This window comes from Trichechus manatus, unplaced genomic scaffold (genome assembly GCF_000243295.1).
Source record: "Trichechus manatus latirostris isolate Lorelei unplaced genomic scaffold, TriManLat1.0 scaffold00061, whole genome shotgun sequence".
Lineage (NCBI taxonomy): Eukaryota > Metazoa > Chordata > Mammalia > Sirenia > Trichechidae > Trichechus > Trichechus manatus.
The window spans coordinates 4,755,997-4,777,270 of NW_004443997.1; the positions used below are offsets into that span (position 1 = coordinate 4,755,997).

At 47.9% G+C, this 21,274-nt stretch overlaps 1 protein-coding gene across 3 annotated transcripts in view; it reads right to left on the reverse strand.

Moving 5' to 3' along the window:
* Window positions 1-21,274, reverse strand: part of WSCD2 (WSC domain containing 2) — a 135,839-nt gene that overhangs the window by 40,934 nt on the left and 73,631 nt on the right. For all 3 annotated transcript variants that reach the window (XM_004379000.2, XM_023733740.1, XM_023733741.1), the window contains 2 exons: window positions 11,999-12,113; window positions 8,861-9,045 (listed from right to left, as the gene is read on the reverse strand). In XM_004379000.2, the coding sequence (XP_004379057.1) occupies window positions 8,861-9,045; window positions 11,999-12,113 (300 nt within the window). The remainder of the gene's footprint in view (window positions 1-8,860; window positions 9,046-11,998; window positions 12,114-21,274) is intronic.

A 21,274-nucleotide genomic window follows, 5' to 3' on the forward strand; every position in this document is an offset into this window, starting at 1 on the left:
TGTGACATTAGTGCAAAGTGTGTTACACATATTATATCTTGATTAATTCTCACAACAAAGTGAAAGTATGAGATAAAAACCTGTTGCTGTCAAGTCAATTCTGACTCATAGCGACCCCATGTATTACAGAGTAGAACTGCTCCATAGGGTTTTCTTGGCTGTAATCTTTATGGAAGCAGATCACCAGGACTTTCTTCCGTGGCACTGCTAGGTAGGTTTGAACCACCAATCTTTAGGTTAGTAGTCAAGCGCAAACCATTTGCACCACTCAGGAACCTTCAACCTGTGGGAAAAGCAATACTATTATCCTGATTTCACAGGTAAAGACCTTGAGTCTTAGCGAGATTTGATCCCTTCCCCAGGTCACATAGCTAGTGGGAAGCAGAGCTGGGATTTGACCTCAGTCTTGTTGACATCACATCCTAGTTTCCAACCTCTCCACTATGCTTTCTGCAGGAGACGTGCCCAATTCTAACATGGCTGGACTCCAGAGACCCCCAAGCCAGCCACCCACATTTCCCAGAATCCCAACAGGCCCCACAGTAGGGGTCCGAGGATCACAAAAGCCTACGACCCACATTCTGACAATGTCAGCTCTTCATTGCGAGGCCAGCTGGGATGGTGCGTGACCTCAGCAGCTTGGGCTTTTTATTAGCGAGAGGCGAGCAGAGCGACTGTTCATCAACTCTCTTTGCTGGGGGCAGCTGAAGAACAGCCCGCAACCAGCTGCAAGTGCCTCTGAAGTCCTAGCATCTCTTTGTTCTGGGGCTTCACAAAAATGAGCTAAATGTCACCAAGCATAGGCTTAAAGGCAGGTGCGGAAGAGTTCTCCTTGGTTTGAACGAGGCCACCTCCCCCCTGGGTAATTAGGCCAAACTCTACTGCATTAACGATGCTGGCAAGGAGGAAAGGCAGTGAACTGGGAGCTGTTAGCAGCTACCTATAATCAGAGAAAGAATGAATTATACAAAGGGCCTAACTGTCCGAGGAGAATTCAAACCAGCTATTTTTAGGCATCACCAAAGGCTCCTGCAGGCTGTTGGAAATTCAAATGGCTTGAATTGGGTGCTGCCCAGAGTGAATTGGAGCCCTGGCAGCACAGTGGTTAAGAGCTCAGGCTGCTAACCCAAAGGTCTGCAGTTCAAATCCACCAGCCGCTCCTTGGAAACCCTATGGGGCAACTGTACTCTGTCCTATAGAGTCACTATGAGTCGGAACTGATTCGACGGCACACAACAACAACAGAGTGAATTGGGGAATTTTCATTTTAGGAGGAAGGGGGCATCACAGCTACTCCATAACAGGCACTGTGCTGGGCGCTTTTAGACTTCATTTCACTTGATGGTCATAGCAAACGCGAAAGGTTGGAACTGTCCCCATTTTACAGATGAGGCAGCTGATGCTCAGAGAGTGACTTGGCCAAAGTCAACACAGCAAGTAAATGAGAGAGCTGGGATGGAATCCATGTCTGTCTGATTCCAAAGCCTACATTGCTTCTATTGCCCTCCTGGGTTTTGCATGGGGGAGAAGAGCAAACCAATTCTCCTCTATCGTGATGCAGAAATAGACATTTTTTTTTCTAGCTTTCATTCTACTGGCCCTGCACGACAGTACTCATGAAGGTCTGTATGAATTATAAAACTTGGGGGCTTCAAGGGAGGGGAGGCCTCTGGGCCTGGCAGGAGAGGAGCTAGCCATGGTCCGTCCATTCAAATGCGACTCTCCCTGTCATCCCAGGGGCCCCTCAGCAGAAGTGTCTGGAATGGAGTAGCAGAAAACGTAAAGCACAAAACTTTGCACAAAAGCACCCTTCTACCTTTCAAAGACAAAAAATTGCCAGAACGAACAATAGTACACAAAATCCTCCATGTAAATTGTGAACCACAGTCATAGATCTAGTTTTTCAGCGACAGTGTAAGCTTTTCACCAAGCTAGAAAAGGAAAAAGAGTAAAACTGCTGTGCCCTGGGAGAGGCTGGTCAGGAGCCATCGAGATTTTAGGCAGCACTAGGGGGCAGTTGGGACAGTGGTGGCTCAGCGGTAGGATTCTCACTTTCCATGCGGGAGACCCAGGTTCGATTCCTGGCCAATGCGCCTCATGCGTAGCCACCACCCATTTGTCAGTGGAGCTTGTGTTGCTATGATGCTGAATAGGTCTGAATGGAGCTTCCAGACTAAAACAGACTAGAAAGAAAGGCTTGGTGATCTCTACCCAAAAATCGGCCAGTGAAAACCCTGTGGCTCACAAGGGTCTGATCCATAACCAATCAAGGGGATGGGACAGGATCAGGTAGCATTTCGTTCTGTTGTGCATGGGGGTTGCCATGAGTCGCAGGTGACTGGACAGCAGCTAATAAAAGATGGTCAGCACCATGGACAGCCATCCATGGGCCCAACACGAATAACCTCTCAACCCAAATCTTGCAACAGTCTTTCAGCCAAATGAAATTTCTTGCAACATCCCATAAAGCCCCTGGGAGAAGAGCTACAATTGCTGGCACATTTATCAAACTGCTGTGAAAAATGTAATCCTACCAAGAAGGAAGTCCATTTCTTGGTTCTTTTATAACAAGGGCAAAGAGTTCACGTGGCTGACAGTCTGTGTCAAGGAGGAATAGCAGGGTGCCTGCAGACATTAGCTCTGCCAACATTTTAATGTACTCAGGGGAGGATTATCTAATAGGCAAGGTAGGCACAGTGCTTACCTTGCTTAGCAGACCATCTGTAGTGAGCAATTCCGCATTTTTTCACCACGTCAAAGATTCTGCTTCTAGGTATGGCTGGCATCTGTCTCCCTCCCAACCTCACAGCACCTTCCTACGGAATCAAAACTTCTTCAAATTTATCGTCCCTGACAGGGGTGGATTACCCAGTGAGCAAGATAAGCATGGGCTTATTTATGCTTACTTCTTAATCTGTAGTGAACAATTTCACATTTTTCATTGTTCACTACATATTAGGAAGTAAGCACAAGTAAGCCTGTGCTTACCTTGCTTATTGGATAATCCACCCCTGAATGTACTCCCTACTGTAGGAGCATCCCATCACCTCTAACACACAGGGCAGCTCCCCAAGGGAGCCTGATGCTCCGCCAGAATGGTGCTTGGGAGATAATAAGCCTCCTTTGAATCTTCAGAATCATTAAGGGTTCTGTGCCACTGCTCAGGGAAACACAATTAGGACACAGTGTTAATACCAACTAATGACTCTCCCAAAGGAATCTGGGCTCCCCCAGACCTGTTTCCCGGCGTGTTTGCTCATTTCTCTGCCTGCTGCAATAAGCGCTGCGGTTGTGTGTCATGGCCCTGGAAGGTCCCCCTTTCTGATTTACTTGTGTATAAATCAGATCCCAGGCATGGGAAGCTGAGGGTGCCACTGTATCAAAGCAAAGAAGTTAGAGACTCTGTATTGTTTAGAGTCAGGAAGCAAGGCAGAGGGAGGGGTCAGGGGTCAAGGAAGCAAGGCAGAGGGAGGGGTCAGGGGTCAAGGAAGGAAGGAGTTAAGCTGGAGCCAGGGAGTTCCCCTACAAAAGGGGACATGGTTCCTGAATGTAATCCAAGAGGTCAAGGTGTGTCTACAGTACTGTAGTGAGAGGCAACCAGGACTGGGAATACAGAGACTGGGGTCCATGCTCTGTCCCTAGGAAGCACTGTGACTCTGAGAAAACCATGCCTATCCACTGTTTCCTGAAATTGTCTCTAGGCTGCTGCATACTCTATTCCATTTGCCTAGATTTCTCCTCCACCCCATAGTGACTTGTCTTGAGTTTGGGTTTCCTCCTCTCCTTCATCAGGCAAAATCCTATGTACTTTCAAGACCCTAATCAAAGACCCCCTCCCTGTGGAGCCTCCCCCAGGGCCCCTTCTGCTCTCTGGGCCTCAGTGTCTACACGTGTAGAGTGGAGACATAGGTGGGGAAGGTCTCCAGTGGGGCTTCCCACATGTCATTCAACTCATGGTCTCTGCTGACTCTGGACTTTTGCTCATGACTGGAATGCATGGCTCTGCTTTTTTACCTGGAAATCTCCTTAGAATGAGATTCAGCTTAAATGCTGCTCTCTTGGCTCCTGTGGGGGTCCTTGTTACATATCTCCATGCTTGAACTGATCCCACTGATCTTGGGTCTTTCTCCCCACTAGACGCTGAGCTCCTTGAGGGGAGGGTTGTTGTTAGGTGTCGTCGAGACGGTTCTGACTCATAGCGATCCTATGTACAACAGAATGAAACACTGCTCGGTCCTGTGCCATCCTCACAGTCGTTGCTATGCGTGAGCCCATTGTTGCAACCACTGTGTCAATCCATCTCATTGAGGGTCTTCCTGTTTTTCACTCACCCTCTACTTACCAAGGATGATGTCCTTCTCCAGGGACTAGTCCCTCCTAATAACATGTCCAAAGTACGTAAGAAGTCTCACCATCCTCGCTTCCAAGGAGGATGCTGGCTGTACTTGTTCAATGACAGACTTATTCGTTCTTCTGGCAGTCCGTGGTATATATTCAATATTCTTCGCCAACACCATAATTCAAAGCCATTGATTCTTCTTCGGTCTTCCTTATTAATTGACAAGCTTTTGTATGCATATGAGGTGACTGAAAATACTATGGCTTGGGTCAGGCACATCTTAGTCCTCAAAATGACATCTTTGTTTTTCAACACTTTAAGCAGATTTGTCTAACGCAATCCGTCGTTCGATTTCTTGACTGTTGCTTTGATTGTGGATCTGAGTAAGATGAAATCCTTGACAACTTCATCTTTTCTCCATTTATCATGATGTTGCTTATTGGTCCAGTTGTGAGGATTTTTGTTTTCTTTGTGTTGAGGTGTAATCCATACTGAAGACTGCGGTCTTTGATCTTCATCAGTAAGTGCTTCAAGTCCTCTTTGATTTCAGCAAGCAAGGTTGTGTCATCTGCATACTGCAGCTTGTTAATGAGTCTTCCTCCAATTCTGATACCATGTTTTTCTTCACATAGTCCAGCTTCTTGGATTATTTGCTCAGCATACATATTGAATAAATATGGTTAAAGGATACAACCCTGATGCACACCTTTCCTGATTTTAAACCACGCAGTATCCCCTTATTCTGTTCAAATGACTGCCTCTTGGTCTAAGTACAGGTTCCTCATGAGCACAATTAAGTGTTCCGGAACTCCCATTCTTCACAATGTTATCCGTAATTTGTCATTATCCACTTAGTCGAAGAGTCAGTTTTTGCACAGTCAGTAAAACACAGGTAAACATCTTTCTGGTATTCTCTGCTTTCAGCCAAGATCCATCTGACATCAGAAGTGATATCCCTTGTTCCGTGTCCTCTTCTGAATCCAGCTTGAATTTCTGGCAGTTCTGTTGATGTACTGAGGGAAGGGACTGGGCTTTATTCCCCGGATCCCTTGTGTCCAGTCCACTGGGGAGCTCACTGAGTGACTGTGGGTAGACTGGATGGTCCTGGTGCTCTCTCTATACACCACATTGCCAACTGGGAGCTCACCAGGAGTTCCAACTTGACATGCTGCCAACCATCTGTCTCTTTATCCAAGTCACCTCCATTTTCATCCCAACCACAGCAGCCTCGAGGTTAATAGGGCCTAGATTTTCTTCTGGAGCCTGTAGCTGAAGGTGCTCAAGCTTCAGACCTTGCACAGGACACGATCATGCCCACTGCCTTTCAGAACAATGGTGGTGGACTTAGAGAATCCATAACTCCACTTAGTAGAAATGAATGTTTCCCCTCTTGTACACATGGGGTTGCCATGAGTCGGAATTGACTTGATGGCGACGCTTTTTTTTTTCCCCTTCTACATAAACACAAAGATCCTTTCTCAGATGGAGCAAAACACTACCCAGGATAATTGCGCCACTGTAGAGGCTGTTAAGATGAGGGCGTGGTAGCATTCCGGCCAGTCTCTGGGGCTTCTCTCCCACAACACCATTCTCCCAGCCCTCCCACAAGGCAGAACACACCTGACTATAACAGAACCTAGGGAGCTGCTGTGTGTGTGGAGGCTCTTATTTCAGCTGATTGAAAAAGCTTTGATGGTCCATGAGTGAGTGTTATTACAACAGGTGATCACAATACTGTGTGAGAGAGAGAGAATGGGAGAGAATATCCAGATTATTTATCCAGTCAATTGGAACGTTATCCAAAAGACAAAAGGTCTGGCTAATATCCAGCTAATGGCATCCACAACCCAATTCCTATTACCTGTCTCAGCCTCATCCACTATGATGTTTCACTACCAGCACTTTCCCTTCTGACTTTAAGGCCATCTCTTCAGATAGCCCAAATGTCACCATCAGAATAACGTGAATATTGGCATAAGGGTATCGGTAGTGAGGATGATAAATCTGGCACCAAATTAAAAATGCATTACACTTATGGCCAAACCAGAAGCCTGGTACATGCAGCTTCCCTAGTCTGTCTTCCACCCACCACCTCTGCCCCCCACCAGCCTTCAGAGCAGGGGGAACTGAGTCGACCGTGGGGTGGTAGATGATAGAGTCCGTTTGTAGAAACCAGCCTGTCTGCAAACTGGCAGCACCGCTCAACCCTACTGCAGAGTGGAGCTTGAATGGTGCTTCAGAAATACCGGATTCAATAAACTGAACACATCAACAGGCAAATCAACAGGGAATCTTTATATACAATAAAACTCACAGGGGAGAGGCCTTTCTCTGCATGCAGGCAGGTGATACCTTCTGGTCTAACCCACCTGTGGGGGCGGGTCTACAATCTGGGAGGGCAGTGGCAGCCTCCATGGAAGTCTGTTGTTGTTGTTGTTGGGTGCCATTGAGTTGATTCCGACTCATAGTGACCCCATGTGACAGAGGAGAACTGCCCCATATGGTTTTCTAGGCTGTAATCTTTACAGAAGGAGCCCTGGTGGTGCAGTGGTAACTGCTCAACTGCCAACCAATAGGTTGGCTGTTCAAGCCTACCAGCCACTCTGTGGGAGAACGATGTGGCAGTCTGCTTCAGTAAAGATTTACAGTCTTGGAAACTCTATGGGGCAGTTCTACTCTGTCCTATAGGGTTGCTATCAGTTGGAATAGACTCGATGGCAATCGGTTTGGTTTCTGGAATCTTTACAGAAACAGATGGCCAGGTCTTTCTCCCGCAGTGCCTCTGGTGGGTCAAAGCACCACCATTTTGGTTAACAGTCGAACACTTAACCTTTGCACCACCAGGGCCCCTTCCACTGAGGTCTGAGGCCTGATTATTCAAAGTGTAGTCTATGGACCAGCAGGTCACATCACCTACTAGCTCCTTAGAAATGCGGAATGACACCCCATAGCTACTGGACCAGAATCTGCATTTTAACAAGATCCCCAGGGGATTTGCAAGCACACTCTAATGTGGGAAGCGCTGGCCACAGGGTGAGAGGTGTTGTTGTGGATTCCCGTCCCTGTCCAGGACTGTATCAGGTGGACCACCATGAGAAAGCCCCTCTATCTTTTGGCAAGCTTACTTGCTCTTTTTTTTTTCTTTTAAGGTCTGAAGGTCACCTGTGTGACCTTGGGCAAGTTTGCTTAAATTCTTTAAGACTCCGTTTCCTCACTGAAAAATGAGGATCATTAACAATGATTAGTTGTTAGTTGCCATCAAGTGGATTATGACTCATGACGACCCCCTGTGTGCAGAGTAGAACTGCTCCATAGGGTCTCCAAGGCTGTGACCTTTCAGAAGCAGATCGCCAGGCCTGTCTTCCCAGGTGCCTCTAAGTGGGTTTGAACCTCCAACCTTTAGGTTTGTAGTCCAGCATTTCACCATCTGTGCCACCAAGGGACTCCTGTTAACAATGGTACTTACCTGAAAAGGCTATAGAGAAGGTAAATAGGTAAATGAAATCAGGTGTACAAGGGGCTTAGCACAGTGCCTGGTATACGATAGGCCGTGATAAACCGTTATTAACCATTATTATCCCCTGCCCCAGGAACGGAACACTGCCCACAGAAGAAGGCCCAGCTCTCATTCTCTTCTCCTCTCCTATTTGTTCACCGCTCTGCCTCCCTCAGTTTGGAAACCGGACAGCTTTTCCAGCAAGACTCAAACCAGAGCACTGACACATGAGGGATGAATTCTCTCTATGGGAGCCTTAAAGACGCAGGCTCTGGAGTCGGTTCAAATCCTGGCTCTGCTGCTTACAAGCTATGTGACATAGTTCCCCTCATCTGTCAAATGGGCATAGGTAAATGTTGTTGTTGGGTGCCGCTGAGTCAATTCTGACTCATAGTGACCCCATGTGACAGAGGAGAACTGCCCCATAGGGTTTCCTAGGCTGTCATCTTTATGGGAGCAGATTGCCAGGTCTGTCTCCCGCAGGGCCGCTAGGTGGGTTCAAACTGACAAGCTTTCAGTTAGCAGCCAAGTGCTTAACCATTCATTACGCCACCAGGATTCCTGCTCACAGGTAAATAATACTGCCTATTTCAAGGGTCATCGTGAGGATTAGATGTGCCAATCCATAGAAGGCATTTAGAAAAGGACTGTGTGCTGTGGTTGTCATCATCATCATCATCACTAGAAGCAATCTGCTCTCAGAAAACCAGGAAGCACAGGCCAAGCTCAGGCTCCAGCTCAGTTTGGGAAGCAGGGAGGTAGATGAGAAGGAAGGGGTGCAGCTGGTTGAGGAGGGGAGGGAGAGAAGAAGATCGTGTAAATGTTCAAACTAGCTGAAGCAGGGATGGGAGGCGAGAGTGGGACAGGATTGTGGTGGCCCTGAAGGGCAGGTCAAGGGGTTAGGGTGCTGGGGAGCCATGGAAGGCGCTAGGCAGACATGCAGGGATGTGCTGAAGGGTGAGATACCCACACTAGGGGGCAAGGGTCCTAGGAAGAGCGACGGGGGTGGCAGCCAACTCACGTACACCTGCGGGCCGACTCCTGGGCCAGCTGCAGTCGGTAGATGGAGAGGCGGTTGGCGCCGCCGCACACATTGCTCCGCTCCCCCTTGCACTCCATGTCGCACTCGGCCTCGCTAACGTTGGTTGCCTGGATCTTGTGGCCGCAGTAGCACTCAGCGCCGAACTCCAGCCCGGCATACAGGTAGCCCCTGCGTGAGGCTGCTGTCAGGCCAGCCAGCTGCCCACACGGGGACCTTGGGGCAGGAAGACTCACCCCCTGTTGAGACCTGGGGGATGGGAGGACTCCAGGAGACAAGGAGATCCCAGGGGCAGTGGGGAGACATCAGAGAAGTGGTGGGAGATGGGGGAGACAGGGAGATCCCAGGGGACAGGAGACCCACCCAACCTGGAGACCTTGTAGAAGGGGACTTCTAGGGGACAGGGAGACCCCAGGGGCAATGGAGGCACAAGGGAGAGGCAGAAAACCCTGGAAGCGGGATACGGGAGACTCTGAGGGGAACAGAGGAAGCCCTCAGAGGCAGGGAAACCCAAGGAGATCCAGGGAACAAGGATGCTCCGAGGGATGAGGATCCTGGGCTGGGGTAAGGAGATCCCAAGAGGGGTCAGCAAGGATGAGGGGTGAGGAAGTATGCTGGTGCACAGGAAGGCCAAGGTGGCTTATGGGGAGGCCCCTGGGGGAAGAGGGAGACCCAGAGAAGGGACAATACCCCAGGGGGAAGAGCAGTATTCAGGTGAGCCCACCCACATGCCTTCACCCTCACCTGATGTCTTACACCCCCTACACACCTACTCACATAGACTCCATGTCTACACTCACACCCACCTGTACGCACCTCCAGTCACATGGTACACTTGTTTACACACATGCGCACACGCACACACGCACACACATGCCCCGGATCCTCTGGGCCCGCCCCACCCCACTCTTGCTCCGCCCTGGCTGGAGACACTGGAGACGCGAGAGAGTCCTAGCTCCAGAGTCGAGTCCCTTCCTTTATCCCAGGAAGACACTTCCACATCCCTTGAGAGGATCTGGGGAGAGGGAAGGAGAGATGGGGAGCTCAGGGGGGAGTTGGGGACTCACATGTCCTTTTGGAAGATGGCAAAACCAAGGTCATATACCCAATCAAGTAAAAAACTCTTCCCCCTAAGAAAAAATCAATCCACTCTGCCGCCTAAATTACCCAGGCACTGCAGGGTCTTCAACTTCTTTTATTTTTCCCATGGAATCCTTCCCTAAAAAGGACTTTGGAGACCCGCTCTGTAAACAGACAGAAAGGCACTGCTTGTTCTGAGGGAAGAGGGGAGGGAAGGAAGAACAACCTCTCTCGGCCCTCACCCATGGTGGGCTCTGAGGAATTCTCCACAGAACCCCAAGGGCTCCTCAGGGAGCAGCCCGGAGGCTGCTGGTCTTGCGAGGCAGCACCAGTGGGAACAGTCAGTCACTGCTTCACTCCGGACTGCGTGGTGATGGCTGCAGACAGGCCCACTGGGACCCATCCTCCATACCTGGCTACTGGAACAGCACCTGGCTTTGTCCAGTCCATATGCTCACCTGGGGAAGACGAGGCAAGTGCAGCTTAAACTAATGGGGCATCTTGGTGTCTGAACCCGAAATCTCGGGGCTGAAGCAGGCTTCCTTCTGTCTGTCCGTCTCTCTCAAGCCCTGCTTCTCCAGTGTTCCTGGGGGCCCTCCTATAATGGGACCCACAGATAGAAGCAAAACTTCACAAGAAAAGGGCCCAGTGAGTGTTATCAGTTTTAAGGCAAGAAGTAGAAAGAATGAAGTCTGAGGTGGAGATCCATCCAGAATAGAGTCCAATGGCTTCTAGGCCACGGAAAGAACAATTATGCCAAGGGACCCCACAGGCTAGGAGGTATAGTTTAAAAACATGTCCACAAGATCTTTGATACGCCTTCCTTCAAGAGGTAGAGCTTAATTCATCTTCTTTTGAGTGTGGGCAGGACTGAGTGACTCACTTCCAGTGCATAGAATATGGTGGAAGAGACGGTATGTGACTTCCAAATCTAGGTCTCACAGGCATTGTGGCTTCCTCATGACTCTCCCTCTGAGATCACTCGCTCTGGGGGAAGCCAGCTGCCATATTGTGAGGATACTCAAGCAGCCTCATGGAGAGGTCCAGGTGGTGAGGAACTGAAGTCTCCAGCCAACAGCCATGTGAGTGAGCCATTTTGGAAGATGCACTTGAGGTGGGAAGATCTTAAGACCTTCAGAGTTGACTGGCTGGGAGTTTGAAGCCTCTTCACAAGCTACCACAAGATCAAGGGACCCAGGGGAAGGAAGGAACCCATGAGATAAAGGGAGAGAAGGGCAGCTCAGACCCCGGTGCCCCTGGGGCAGCAATCCTGGCCTCACTACTCCCCAGGCATGGCCTGAGGGTCCTGCCCATGCTCATCAGTCTTTTGGGGCCTTGTCACTCTTGGAAAGTCAACTTCCTCCCTGATCCTCTTTCTCCTGGTGCATGTTCCAGTGAAGAACATCATCTTGGCCTTACACTGGGAAACACGGTCTAGACAGGTGAGTCTTTCTCCCTGGGAGAAAAACTAATCAATGCCCTTGATATGCAAGCCCCTGCCTTACCCTTCACACAGATGCTCCACACACCTCATGCTTACGCACTCACATCTGCACACACATACACACTTAATTGTGCACTTCCAAGTTGTTTCCACTTCTTCAAAACTTCAACACAATCTTGCACATTCAGCAATGCAATCACAGACACCTGCACACACAAACACAATTCTGAGCCCTTGCACACATATTCACAAAGACTTGGGCACTCAGATACGATTATTTAAAGATAATTATGTGTTGGCCTTAAGCTCACAAACATACCCAGCCCTGGCAACACTCACATAACTACACACTCACTCCCGGGCACAATCTCACACAATTGCACAATCACAAACTTCCACAGACCAATTCCCAACTGCTCGTTTGCACGTCTACTTGCACGCGCGCACACACACACACACATGTCCTTACATCACCCTTTCCTAGTGGCCATGTGCTCACGCTCCAACACACTCTTCAATGGAAAAGGAAAGGCCATCACAGGCAGGAACCTGAGAAGGAAGGGTCTGAGATGAACGGAGCCTGGGACGATGGGGCCCTACCGTTCCGCACAGTTGTCCTGGCAACGGAAGACAGTCATCTTTTTGTAGTCGAAAAAGGACATGCCTCGCAGAGCCCGACTCTGGGTGTCGTCCAGATAGCAGCCGATGTACTTGGCTTTGGGGAGAGGACAAAAGTCAGATGAGGCTGGGGGCAGAGCTGAAAGGGTGACAGGAGGAAGCTTCCCCAAGGCTCTGTGGCCTTGTTGACCTTTTGGTACCAATTCCTTCCTCTGAACAGAAAACCAGAAACAAGAGAGACTGAAATTCATGTACCTTGGCAGAACCTCGTCCAATAAGGGCAATGGAGTCCAATGGGTAGGGCTGTGGGCCCTGGAGGCCAACAGAGAGGAGGAAGGGGCCCTTCTGTGGCCAGGGCTACAGCCAGCCTCTGGGCTATACCAGTGCCACGTAGGCACCCAGAAACCCAAGCCAAAGTTATTCCCTAAGCACCAAGCAGAACTTCCTGTCTCTCCTAGGATGCGTGCCATATTAAGACAGCTCTGACGTGCCTGGAGTTTGACAGCATGTTACCATTTCTATAAGGTGCCTTAAGATACTTCTTTTTTCTTAGAAGTACACTAGACTTGGATATCTCAAGGTCTAGGTCCTTCTGCCACTTCCTAGCACTAGCCTAGGGACTTCAGGCCAGTTGATCTCTCTGAGTCGGAGTCTGTAGAGTGGGGATGAATGGTTAAAATGGAAGGGCATAAGTAATGTTTCTATCATAAAACTAAAAAATTGTTGCCATCAAGTCTATTCTGACTCATAGCAACCCTATAGGATGGAGTAGGAATGCCCCATGGGGTTTCCAAGGAGCGGCTGGTGGATTCAAGCTGCTGACCTTTTGGTTAGCAGTCATACCTCTTAAGCACTGCGCCACCAGGGCTCTAATGTCTTCCTTATAATAGGCATGAAATTTAAGTAAGTGGAATAAGAAACTGACCATTCACAGTAGTGTGTACCGCACTTTACAGTTTGCCCATATTGTGAGCCAAAGTGAATGCTTCCACCCCCTAAATTTTTTTTTTTTAATTATATAAAACAACCCTCCACTTATAAACCACACACTTAGTTTTCTTAGGCAACATGTTCCTGCACTTCATGGTAAATAGTAAATCACACAAGGATTAGGACTTTACAGTTTATAAAGTCCTTTTCTATATGTTCTTTAAAATATTATTACTATTAGCCAGCTACTTTCCTAAGTGCTTTGCACATATTGTCTTACTGAATCCCTAAAATGAGAAAACTGAGGCGCAGAGCAGCTAAGTCACTTGCCCAAGGTAATGCAGCTGGAAGGGGTGGAGCCAGGATTGGCCCTAGGTAATCTAGCTCCAGAGCCCATGTTCTGAACCACTGCTTGCTTCTGCTTCAACCAGAAGATCTTTGCAATGCCCCATGTCAAGTGGGAAGCAGCGGCATCTCATGCTCTTTCCTTAGATGAGTGAACAGAGTCCCAGAGAGGGAACGTGGTTCTCCCAAGATGCACAGCTAATCGGTGGCAGGATAAAGATTTAAACTCAGTTCTATGGGACTCCAAACCAGTGCTTTCTACTATTCCTCCTGGAAGCAACTGGAGGTTGGCCGAGGGATCCAGCCAGCCCTCAGAATTAAATGGCCCCTAGGGAATGATTACAGGGAAATACTAAATGACATTCGATCACTTTCCCTGGCTAGGCTGCTGTTTGGTTTGAACTGTGGGCTTCTTGGCTCCCCTCACTCCTGGTGGAGAGCAGGGTCCAGCAGAGGATGCAGGCTTGTTGCCGAGTAGCTGTGCCCTTTCAATGCCACCCTGTTAGTGCAGTACTTCCCAGCCCCGCTACAGACGTGCCTCAACCCTGATCACTTAGGATTTCTTTCATAAGACAGTGGTGATATAGTTGATTAAGAATCCAAAGAACCAAAACCAAGCCCATTGCCATCAAGTTGATCTCAACTCATAGCGACCCTATAGGACAAAGTAAAACTGCCCCACAGGGTTTCCAAGGCTGTAATCTTTATGGAAGCAGACTGCTACATCTTTCTCCCACAGAGCGGCTGGTGGGTTTGAACTGGCAACCTTCTGGTTGGCAGCCAAGCACTTAACCACTAAACCACCAGGGCTCCTTTGACTAAGAATAGTCCATCCAAGAAGCATCACCTGCCCTGGAGCAGGCACATCAGCAGGTGACAGCTCTGGAGAAGACCATGCCTTGTCACTGAGCTTGTTCACAGACGTTTGCTCGACTTATTGCAGAGGGAATCGCAGCCCTGTGGTCTGGGACAGGGAGGTGCTCACATCTGAGCGAGAGAGAGAAATCTCATGGGCCACATTGGTGAGGGTTTCACATGATCTTTAGCTCACCAGCAGACAGTGTCCACGATGGATTGTAGGAGGTGCAGGGGACGAAAAAAAGAAGAGGTTATAGGAGGGAGGCAGAGAACGAAGAATAGAAAGGAGGGAGGGAAAGACGGAGGGAGAGAGAATGTTGGTTTATTTTGGCAGGATGAGGTCTTTGCCATTAGATCAACAGATATAGGGTGTGTGTGTGTGTGTGTGTGTGTGGCAGGGAGCAGAGGTAGAGAGAACAAAACTACCATGTATTGAGCACTCCTATGTGGCAACCACTTTCCTATGGGCCTTGCTACATTTTTTTTTTTTTATTCAATCCTCACAACTTTCTTATTAACCCATTTTATAGACAAGGAAACCAAATGCAGTGACAATTATGTGTGGTGGTGCAGTGGTTAAGAGCTCGGCTGCTAACCAAAAGGTCAGCAGTTTGAATTCACCAGCTGCTCCTTGGAAACCCTAAGGGGCAGTTCTTGTCTGTCCTGTAGGATTGCCATGAGTCAGAATTGACTCGACGGCAGCTTTTTTTTTCCAACGGGCCTTGGAATTAAATCTTAGTTTTGGCATTATGGTATATGTTCTGGCTGGTAACTACTCAGGTTAATTCTATATTTCCTCTTTTCTAAATGAAATTAAAAAAGAAAAAAAACAGTGTCCATCAAGTCAGTTCTGACTCATGGTGACCCCATGTGTCTCAGAGTAGAACTGCACTCCACAGGGTTTTCAATGACTGAGTTTTTGGAAGTGGATCTCCAGGCCTTTCTTCTGAGGCACTTCTGGGTGGATTCAAACCTCTAACCTTTCAGTTAGCAGCCAAGTGTGTTAACCATTTGCACCATCCAGGGACTAGAAGCTAAGTAATCTGCCCAAGTTCCTACATCTTGGACCTCACTTAAAATGGAAGTCCAGATCTACCCTTTCCACCATTGTGCACAGGGTTTCTTGGGTAGGTTTCACTTCCTTTTGGCCAGAGGCCTCAGGATCACAGAGCCTCAGAGCCACACTGAGACCTGCTTGGGGAGGAACACTAAGGCCCTAGACGTGTTAGGCTTGGAGTTGGATGAAGTATGACTTTGGGTGGTTTCACCTTGGGGTGAGGGAAGGTGCATTTTGGCTACATGTGGGACAGGAGATTATGTTAGATTGAGAAGATTTTTAGAATGAAATGCACGGGAATGAGAGTGTATGTGCGTGCACATATGCACGTTCACTGTGAACTAACATGTGAATTAACCTGAGTAGTTACCATATGCCAAAAATAAGATTCACTTCCAAGGCAGACAGATGTAACAGCCAGGTGAAGGGGTGGACTGTAATGGGTACTGTTTGTATCTTAAAAGCACCCCCTCTTCCTATTTTTCTGAAAACAGAGCTTACTGCCTAACCACATGGGAGATACTGACCTTGGTGGAGCCAATCATATCATCTGCCCCACCAGCGACAGTGACCGATCCAGGGAAGGGCACATGACCCGTTCCTTGGATTTGCACAGACTGAAGCTTAGAGAGAGAAATCTGTTTTGCTGAGCTATGACGTTGGCATTCTTTACGCCTAGAACTATCAACAGCCACAACTGGCACCAAAGTCAGCCTATGTGGCAGAAGAAACAATCTAAGGCAGAAACAAGCAGAAATGAGTGTTAGAGAGAAAAGATCCCAAATCATTCATTTTAAAACCTAGTCCAGTACAGACCATTCTGCAGTTTGATGACAAAACCTAATACATTTTCCTCTTTAGCTTAAGCTGCTTCAAGTTGGGTTTTTGTCTTTTGCCACTGAAGGATCACTGACTAATACACTGATACTCAGAGAGGCTAAGTAACTTGCCTGAGTCCACCTAGCTGTGAGGGTCTCAGACCAAATTCAAGTCCAGGCCTGTCTGCTCCAAAGCTACCCCTTTCCATACACCACACTGAGTCCCTGCTTGGTGGAAGACATCTCCATCCTTCGCCAGGCCAAGGGGAGGATGCAAGAGGGAGGGTTCCTTGGTAGAAGAGGTGGGGTTTGACTACCACCTGCCCCAAAGCCTGGGCTCTTAAATGCTGACCACCTTAAAGCTAGAATGTATGAGGACGGACGTGGCTTTAGGATTGGAGGAAGACTCATTAACTACCTACAATATGCAGACGATGCAGCCTTGCTTGCTGAAAATGAAGATGACTTGAAGCACTTATTGATGAAGGTCCAAGACTACAGCCTGCGGTGTGGCTTACACTTGAACGTGAAAAGAAAAAGAAAATCCTCACAAATGGGCTGATAAACAACATTATGATAAATGAAAAAGAAATTGAAGCTGTCAATGATTTCATTCTACGTGGATCAAACAATCAACATCCATGGTAGCTGCAGTAAAGAGATCAAATGACATATTGCACTGGACAAATGTGTGGCAGAAGATCTCTTCAAAGTTTTAAAAAGCAAAGATGTCACTTTGATTACTAAGGTGCATCTCACCCAAGTCATAGTCTCTTCAATCTCCTCATGCCTGCAAAAAGCTGGACAATGAAAAAGGAAGACAGAAGAACTGATGCCTTCTAATTGTGGTGTTGGCAAAGAATGCTGAATATACCATGGACTGCCAGAAGAACGAACAAATCAGTCTTAGAAGAAATACAACCAGAATGCTTCTTACAAGAGAAGACAGTGAGACTTACTTTGGAAACATCATCTCTAGCAAAGAACATCATGTTTGGTAAAGTCAAGAGTGAGAGCAAGGGAGACCCTCAATGAGAGGGATTGACACAACATCTGCAACAATGGACTGAAACATACCAGCGTTCATGAAGATGATGCAGGACCTGGCAACCTTTCATTCTGTTATACGTAAGGTTGCTGTGAATTCAACAACCCCTCCAACCTTCTCACCAGGACTTAGACTGAGATGTCCCACACACCAAGTGCTCAAAGACTTGTTGAATGAACAAATGACCCTCTGTTTCCTTATCTGTCAACAAGAGGGAGAAAAAGATACATGGTCCTTCTCTGATGCTCTGGAGAAACATGAGCATGTTACCCGCTGTGGGCTGTGTGGGTGAGGACATGGCTATGGAGTTGGTTTCCTCTCTGTCCTAGGAGAGGTGTGGTGACTCCTTCCCCACTGACCCATCAGTGTGGGCTGTGGCCAACGGAACCATCATCCCTGGAGTTTCATCTTCCCACTGAGCTCATCAGTGGCTACTGCCAACCCACTAAAACCACTTTCCCAAGGACTTGCCTTCAAATCCTGCCGTGTTTGAGGAAGCTCTCGGAGACTAGAAGGTCAGGTATGTAAAACAGGGACAAAATCACAGCCCACTTGAGGGTGGATTAATGGCCGAGTCCACACAATCTATCAGCTCATCTCTCCAGCAATCCAAATACCGCTGACCTGGCAAAGTCACCCCGCCCGGCTATTTATCTCAAGCACAGACACCAGCCCGGGGTGAGCCCGGGGGAGTGCAGGCATCTGGAAAGAGCCCTCCTGAGGGGGGGTTCCCTTCATTTCTTTCCTCAACTCTTTTCTTTCTCTCACTTCCATTAGTCTTGCTTTTCATGAAATTTTGCTGTCCTCAATAAAGGTAATTTGCTAAAAGCGTGGCTCAGCATGAACTAGTTCGTATGCCTTTTTAAGGATTGTTAGTGAATAGACCGACAAAGAGGAGGCGTCCCTGTGTCCTGGAAGGAGGGCAGTTTTGGAGGCAACCAGGTCTGGTTTTGAATCCTGAGTGTTGACACTGCAGTAGGCTGGCAGTATTATTTAAGCTCTCTGAGTATTATTTAAGCTCGTTTTGTCATGTCTGTCCTATAGGGTCGCTATGAGTCAGAACTGACTCTATGGCAACGGGTTTGGTTTGGGCTTTGGTGCCATCTGAAAAATGGCACAAAAATCCTCCCAAGGGTAATGTTAAGACTGAGTGTAAGTAAGATAGTCTATGTATTGAGCCTATAATTGTGCTCAGAGTCTGGCACGGAGTTAGAACTCAAGAAATGGTTATTTTCTTGCTGGGCATGTCTTTACCATCTGGAAGGTGGTCCCTCGGGCTGACCACTCCAGTGCCATCTGCATTTCCTTGTACAGGGAAAAGGATTTCCTTTTCATAGCAAGGCTTCTCTAGGACAGAAGGCTACATCTTTCACTTTAGTCAAGGCCCACAGATCCTACAGACTTAACTACCTCCTCCCCCAGGAAGCCAGCTGTGATACACCCCCATGACTGACTGGGGTCCCAAAATCCCCTGGTTGACCCCAACGTAACAATTTTTGAAATAGTTTTTCAAGCACTTTCCCTTATCTTTTTTCTAATTGGAAATAATTTAGGCTCATTGTAGAAGAATTTTTAATAATATGAAAAAGTACCATAATGGAGGAAAGCAGGGTACAATCCTATATATACAAAACAAACGCCTCGGAATACATACGTAAAAGAAAAAGACAGGAAGGTAATATGCCAACAATGTTAACTGTGGCTGTTGTTGGATGATGGGGTTCTAGATCCATTTTTATTTTCATCTCTTTTTCTACATGTCCTAACTTTTCTACAATGGGCATGTGTGACTTTGATAAGTAGGAAAAAAGTTATTCTTTGAAAATAAAATGATCTTTTTACCTGTCTGTCTTCCCCCAAAGGACTGTGAATATTCCTCAGGAGGAAGAACACTGTTTGAATAATTTCCTGTGTCTCTACTTCACAGCACAGGGCTGGGCACACAGTAGGTGTTCAATAAACATGGAATCAATGAATGGAGTTGAGGATCCCATATTTTAAGTATGAGACAGTACAGCTCAGTGGTTAAAAATAAGGGCTTTGGCATCAGTAGAACTGGGTTGGAATCTGCTCTGCCTCTTAGCAACTGTGTGACCTTGGTCAAGTCATTTAACCAGGGCTTCGAACCAGTTTGAACCAGTTCAGTCATGGCTGATGAAGCAAAAGATGGATGGACCAGAATTTGCACAATGTGGGTGCCTGTAACGGTAACCAGAATGGGGAACATTACGGGTCAAAGCCCTGGAATGGGAGACTCAGAAGAGGCGCTGTGAGCCCTTTCAGGAGCCTGATGCAGGAGACTGGATTATTGCCAGGACTGAGGAGCGTGGCACACATTCAAAGCAGCGCGGTCAGCTGCTATCTTTGAGCGCAGGGCACTGCTGTTTCCCACTCTGCCAGTCAGATTTGGTTACTACGCAACACATATACTTTCCTAATTTTCTAAAGAGGGAGATTAAGTTTCTAAAACAGCGTCAACCCATAATTTTCCCCATTCAGTTATCATTCCAGGCCCTCACATTTTGCAAATTCAGGTCCGTCCCATTTTCACTTTGTGGGCCATGAATGAACCACGAAGAATTGGCTCAAAGCCCTGCGTTTAACTTCTCTGAGCCTCCGTTTCCTCATCTGTGAAATGGGGCTCAATAATTCCTACCCAGTGTGAGCCTGAAAGGAGAATAAGGGGGCACAGCTCCTGACACAGAGCTCAACCACCAGCAGCTGTTGCACCTTCTGCCAGAGGAGCTGGGGAGGGAGATGCCCCTGCTGTCCCTTCCAAACTGCAGACTAAGTCTCCCCAGGTCCTCCATCATGCCGGCCCACATGCCAACTCACCCTGTCATCCAGGGGAAACAGAAACAGCACAAGCTCTGAAATCAAACTGGGTTTGGCTCCGGGCTCTGCCTCGGACTAGCTGTATGACCTTGGGCAAACACGTCCCCTCTCTGTTTTCTCCTGCAAAATCAGGAGTTGATGACAATTGCTGGCAAGTGTTAAGTGCTTACTGCATGCCAGACTTCTGTGTACTGAGAAGAGGGATAATACAGTCGCTAAAGCTCAGGTGTGAGACTCAAACCACGCTCCCTGAAGCTGGATAACCTTGAGCAAGTTACTTAAGCTCTCTGTGCCTCAGTTTCCTCCCCTGTAAGATGAAGTTCAGGATCCCTGGTGGTATATATAGTTAAGCGCTCGATTGCTAACCAAAAGGTTGGCTGTTCAAACCCACCCAGAGGCTCCACGGGAGAAAGACCTGGCAATTTGCTTCTGTAAAGATTACAGCCAAGAAAACCCTTGGGGCAGTTCTACTCTGGCACATGGGGTCGCTATGAGGCCTCGGTGGCACCTAACAACAAGATGGAGTTAACAGCAGTATCTACCTCACTGGAATGCTATGAAGATTATGTGATGTAACAGAACAGGCCTGGTATTTAGACAGTACATGACTGATTTATCTTATGCCATCTCACATCACTATAGACATCTGAGGTTAAGGACTTTTTATCCCCATGGGTTCAGAGAGGTAAAGCGACCTGCCCTGGGCTGCACAGCCAGGAAATTGAAGAACTGGGATTTGAACGCTGATCTGGCTGCCCAGGAAACCTTGGTGGCACAGTGGTTAAGAGCTACAGCTGCTAACCAAAAGGTCGGCAGCTCGAATCCACCAGGTGCTCCTTGGAAACTATGGGGGCAGTTCTACTCTGTCCTATAGGGTCGCTATGAGTCAGAATGGTTTTTGGTTTTGGCTGCCCACAGCACAGGCTCTCACAGGGTTGTCGTGAAGCAAAGGACCTGGCAAGGTGACTGCAACATTGCAGGTGCTTGGGCCAAGCTTCCTGCCTAGTCCCAGCTCAGCCTGGATGCAGCTTCCTCTCCTCCCCTTCCTGGCCCGTGATGCACCCAGAATCCTTTACAGCCCAAGACCCACATCACAGCATCAAGCAGAGCCCTCGCTGGCTTCAGAGAAAACCAAATATGTTTAGCATCAGATCAGTGCTGCATCTCGTTTTTATTAACACTAATCTAATATGTTGTCTTTCCTCGATGAACTCTGAATAAGTTAATCAAGGACAGGCTGGGTTTGTGTTTTCTTAATAACACCACCTGATTCCAAAGGCAGCCTGCTGAAAGCCCTGGGCTCAGGGCTTCTTTCTTATTTTCTCTTCCTTCTCCCTTTACGTGTTAGAAAATATATAAGATTTCCC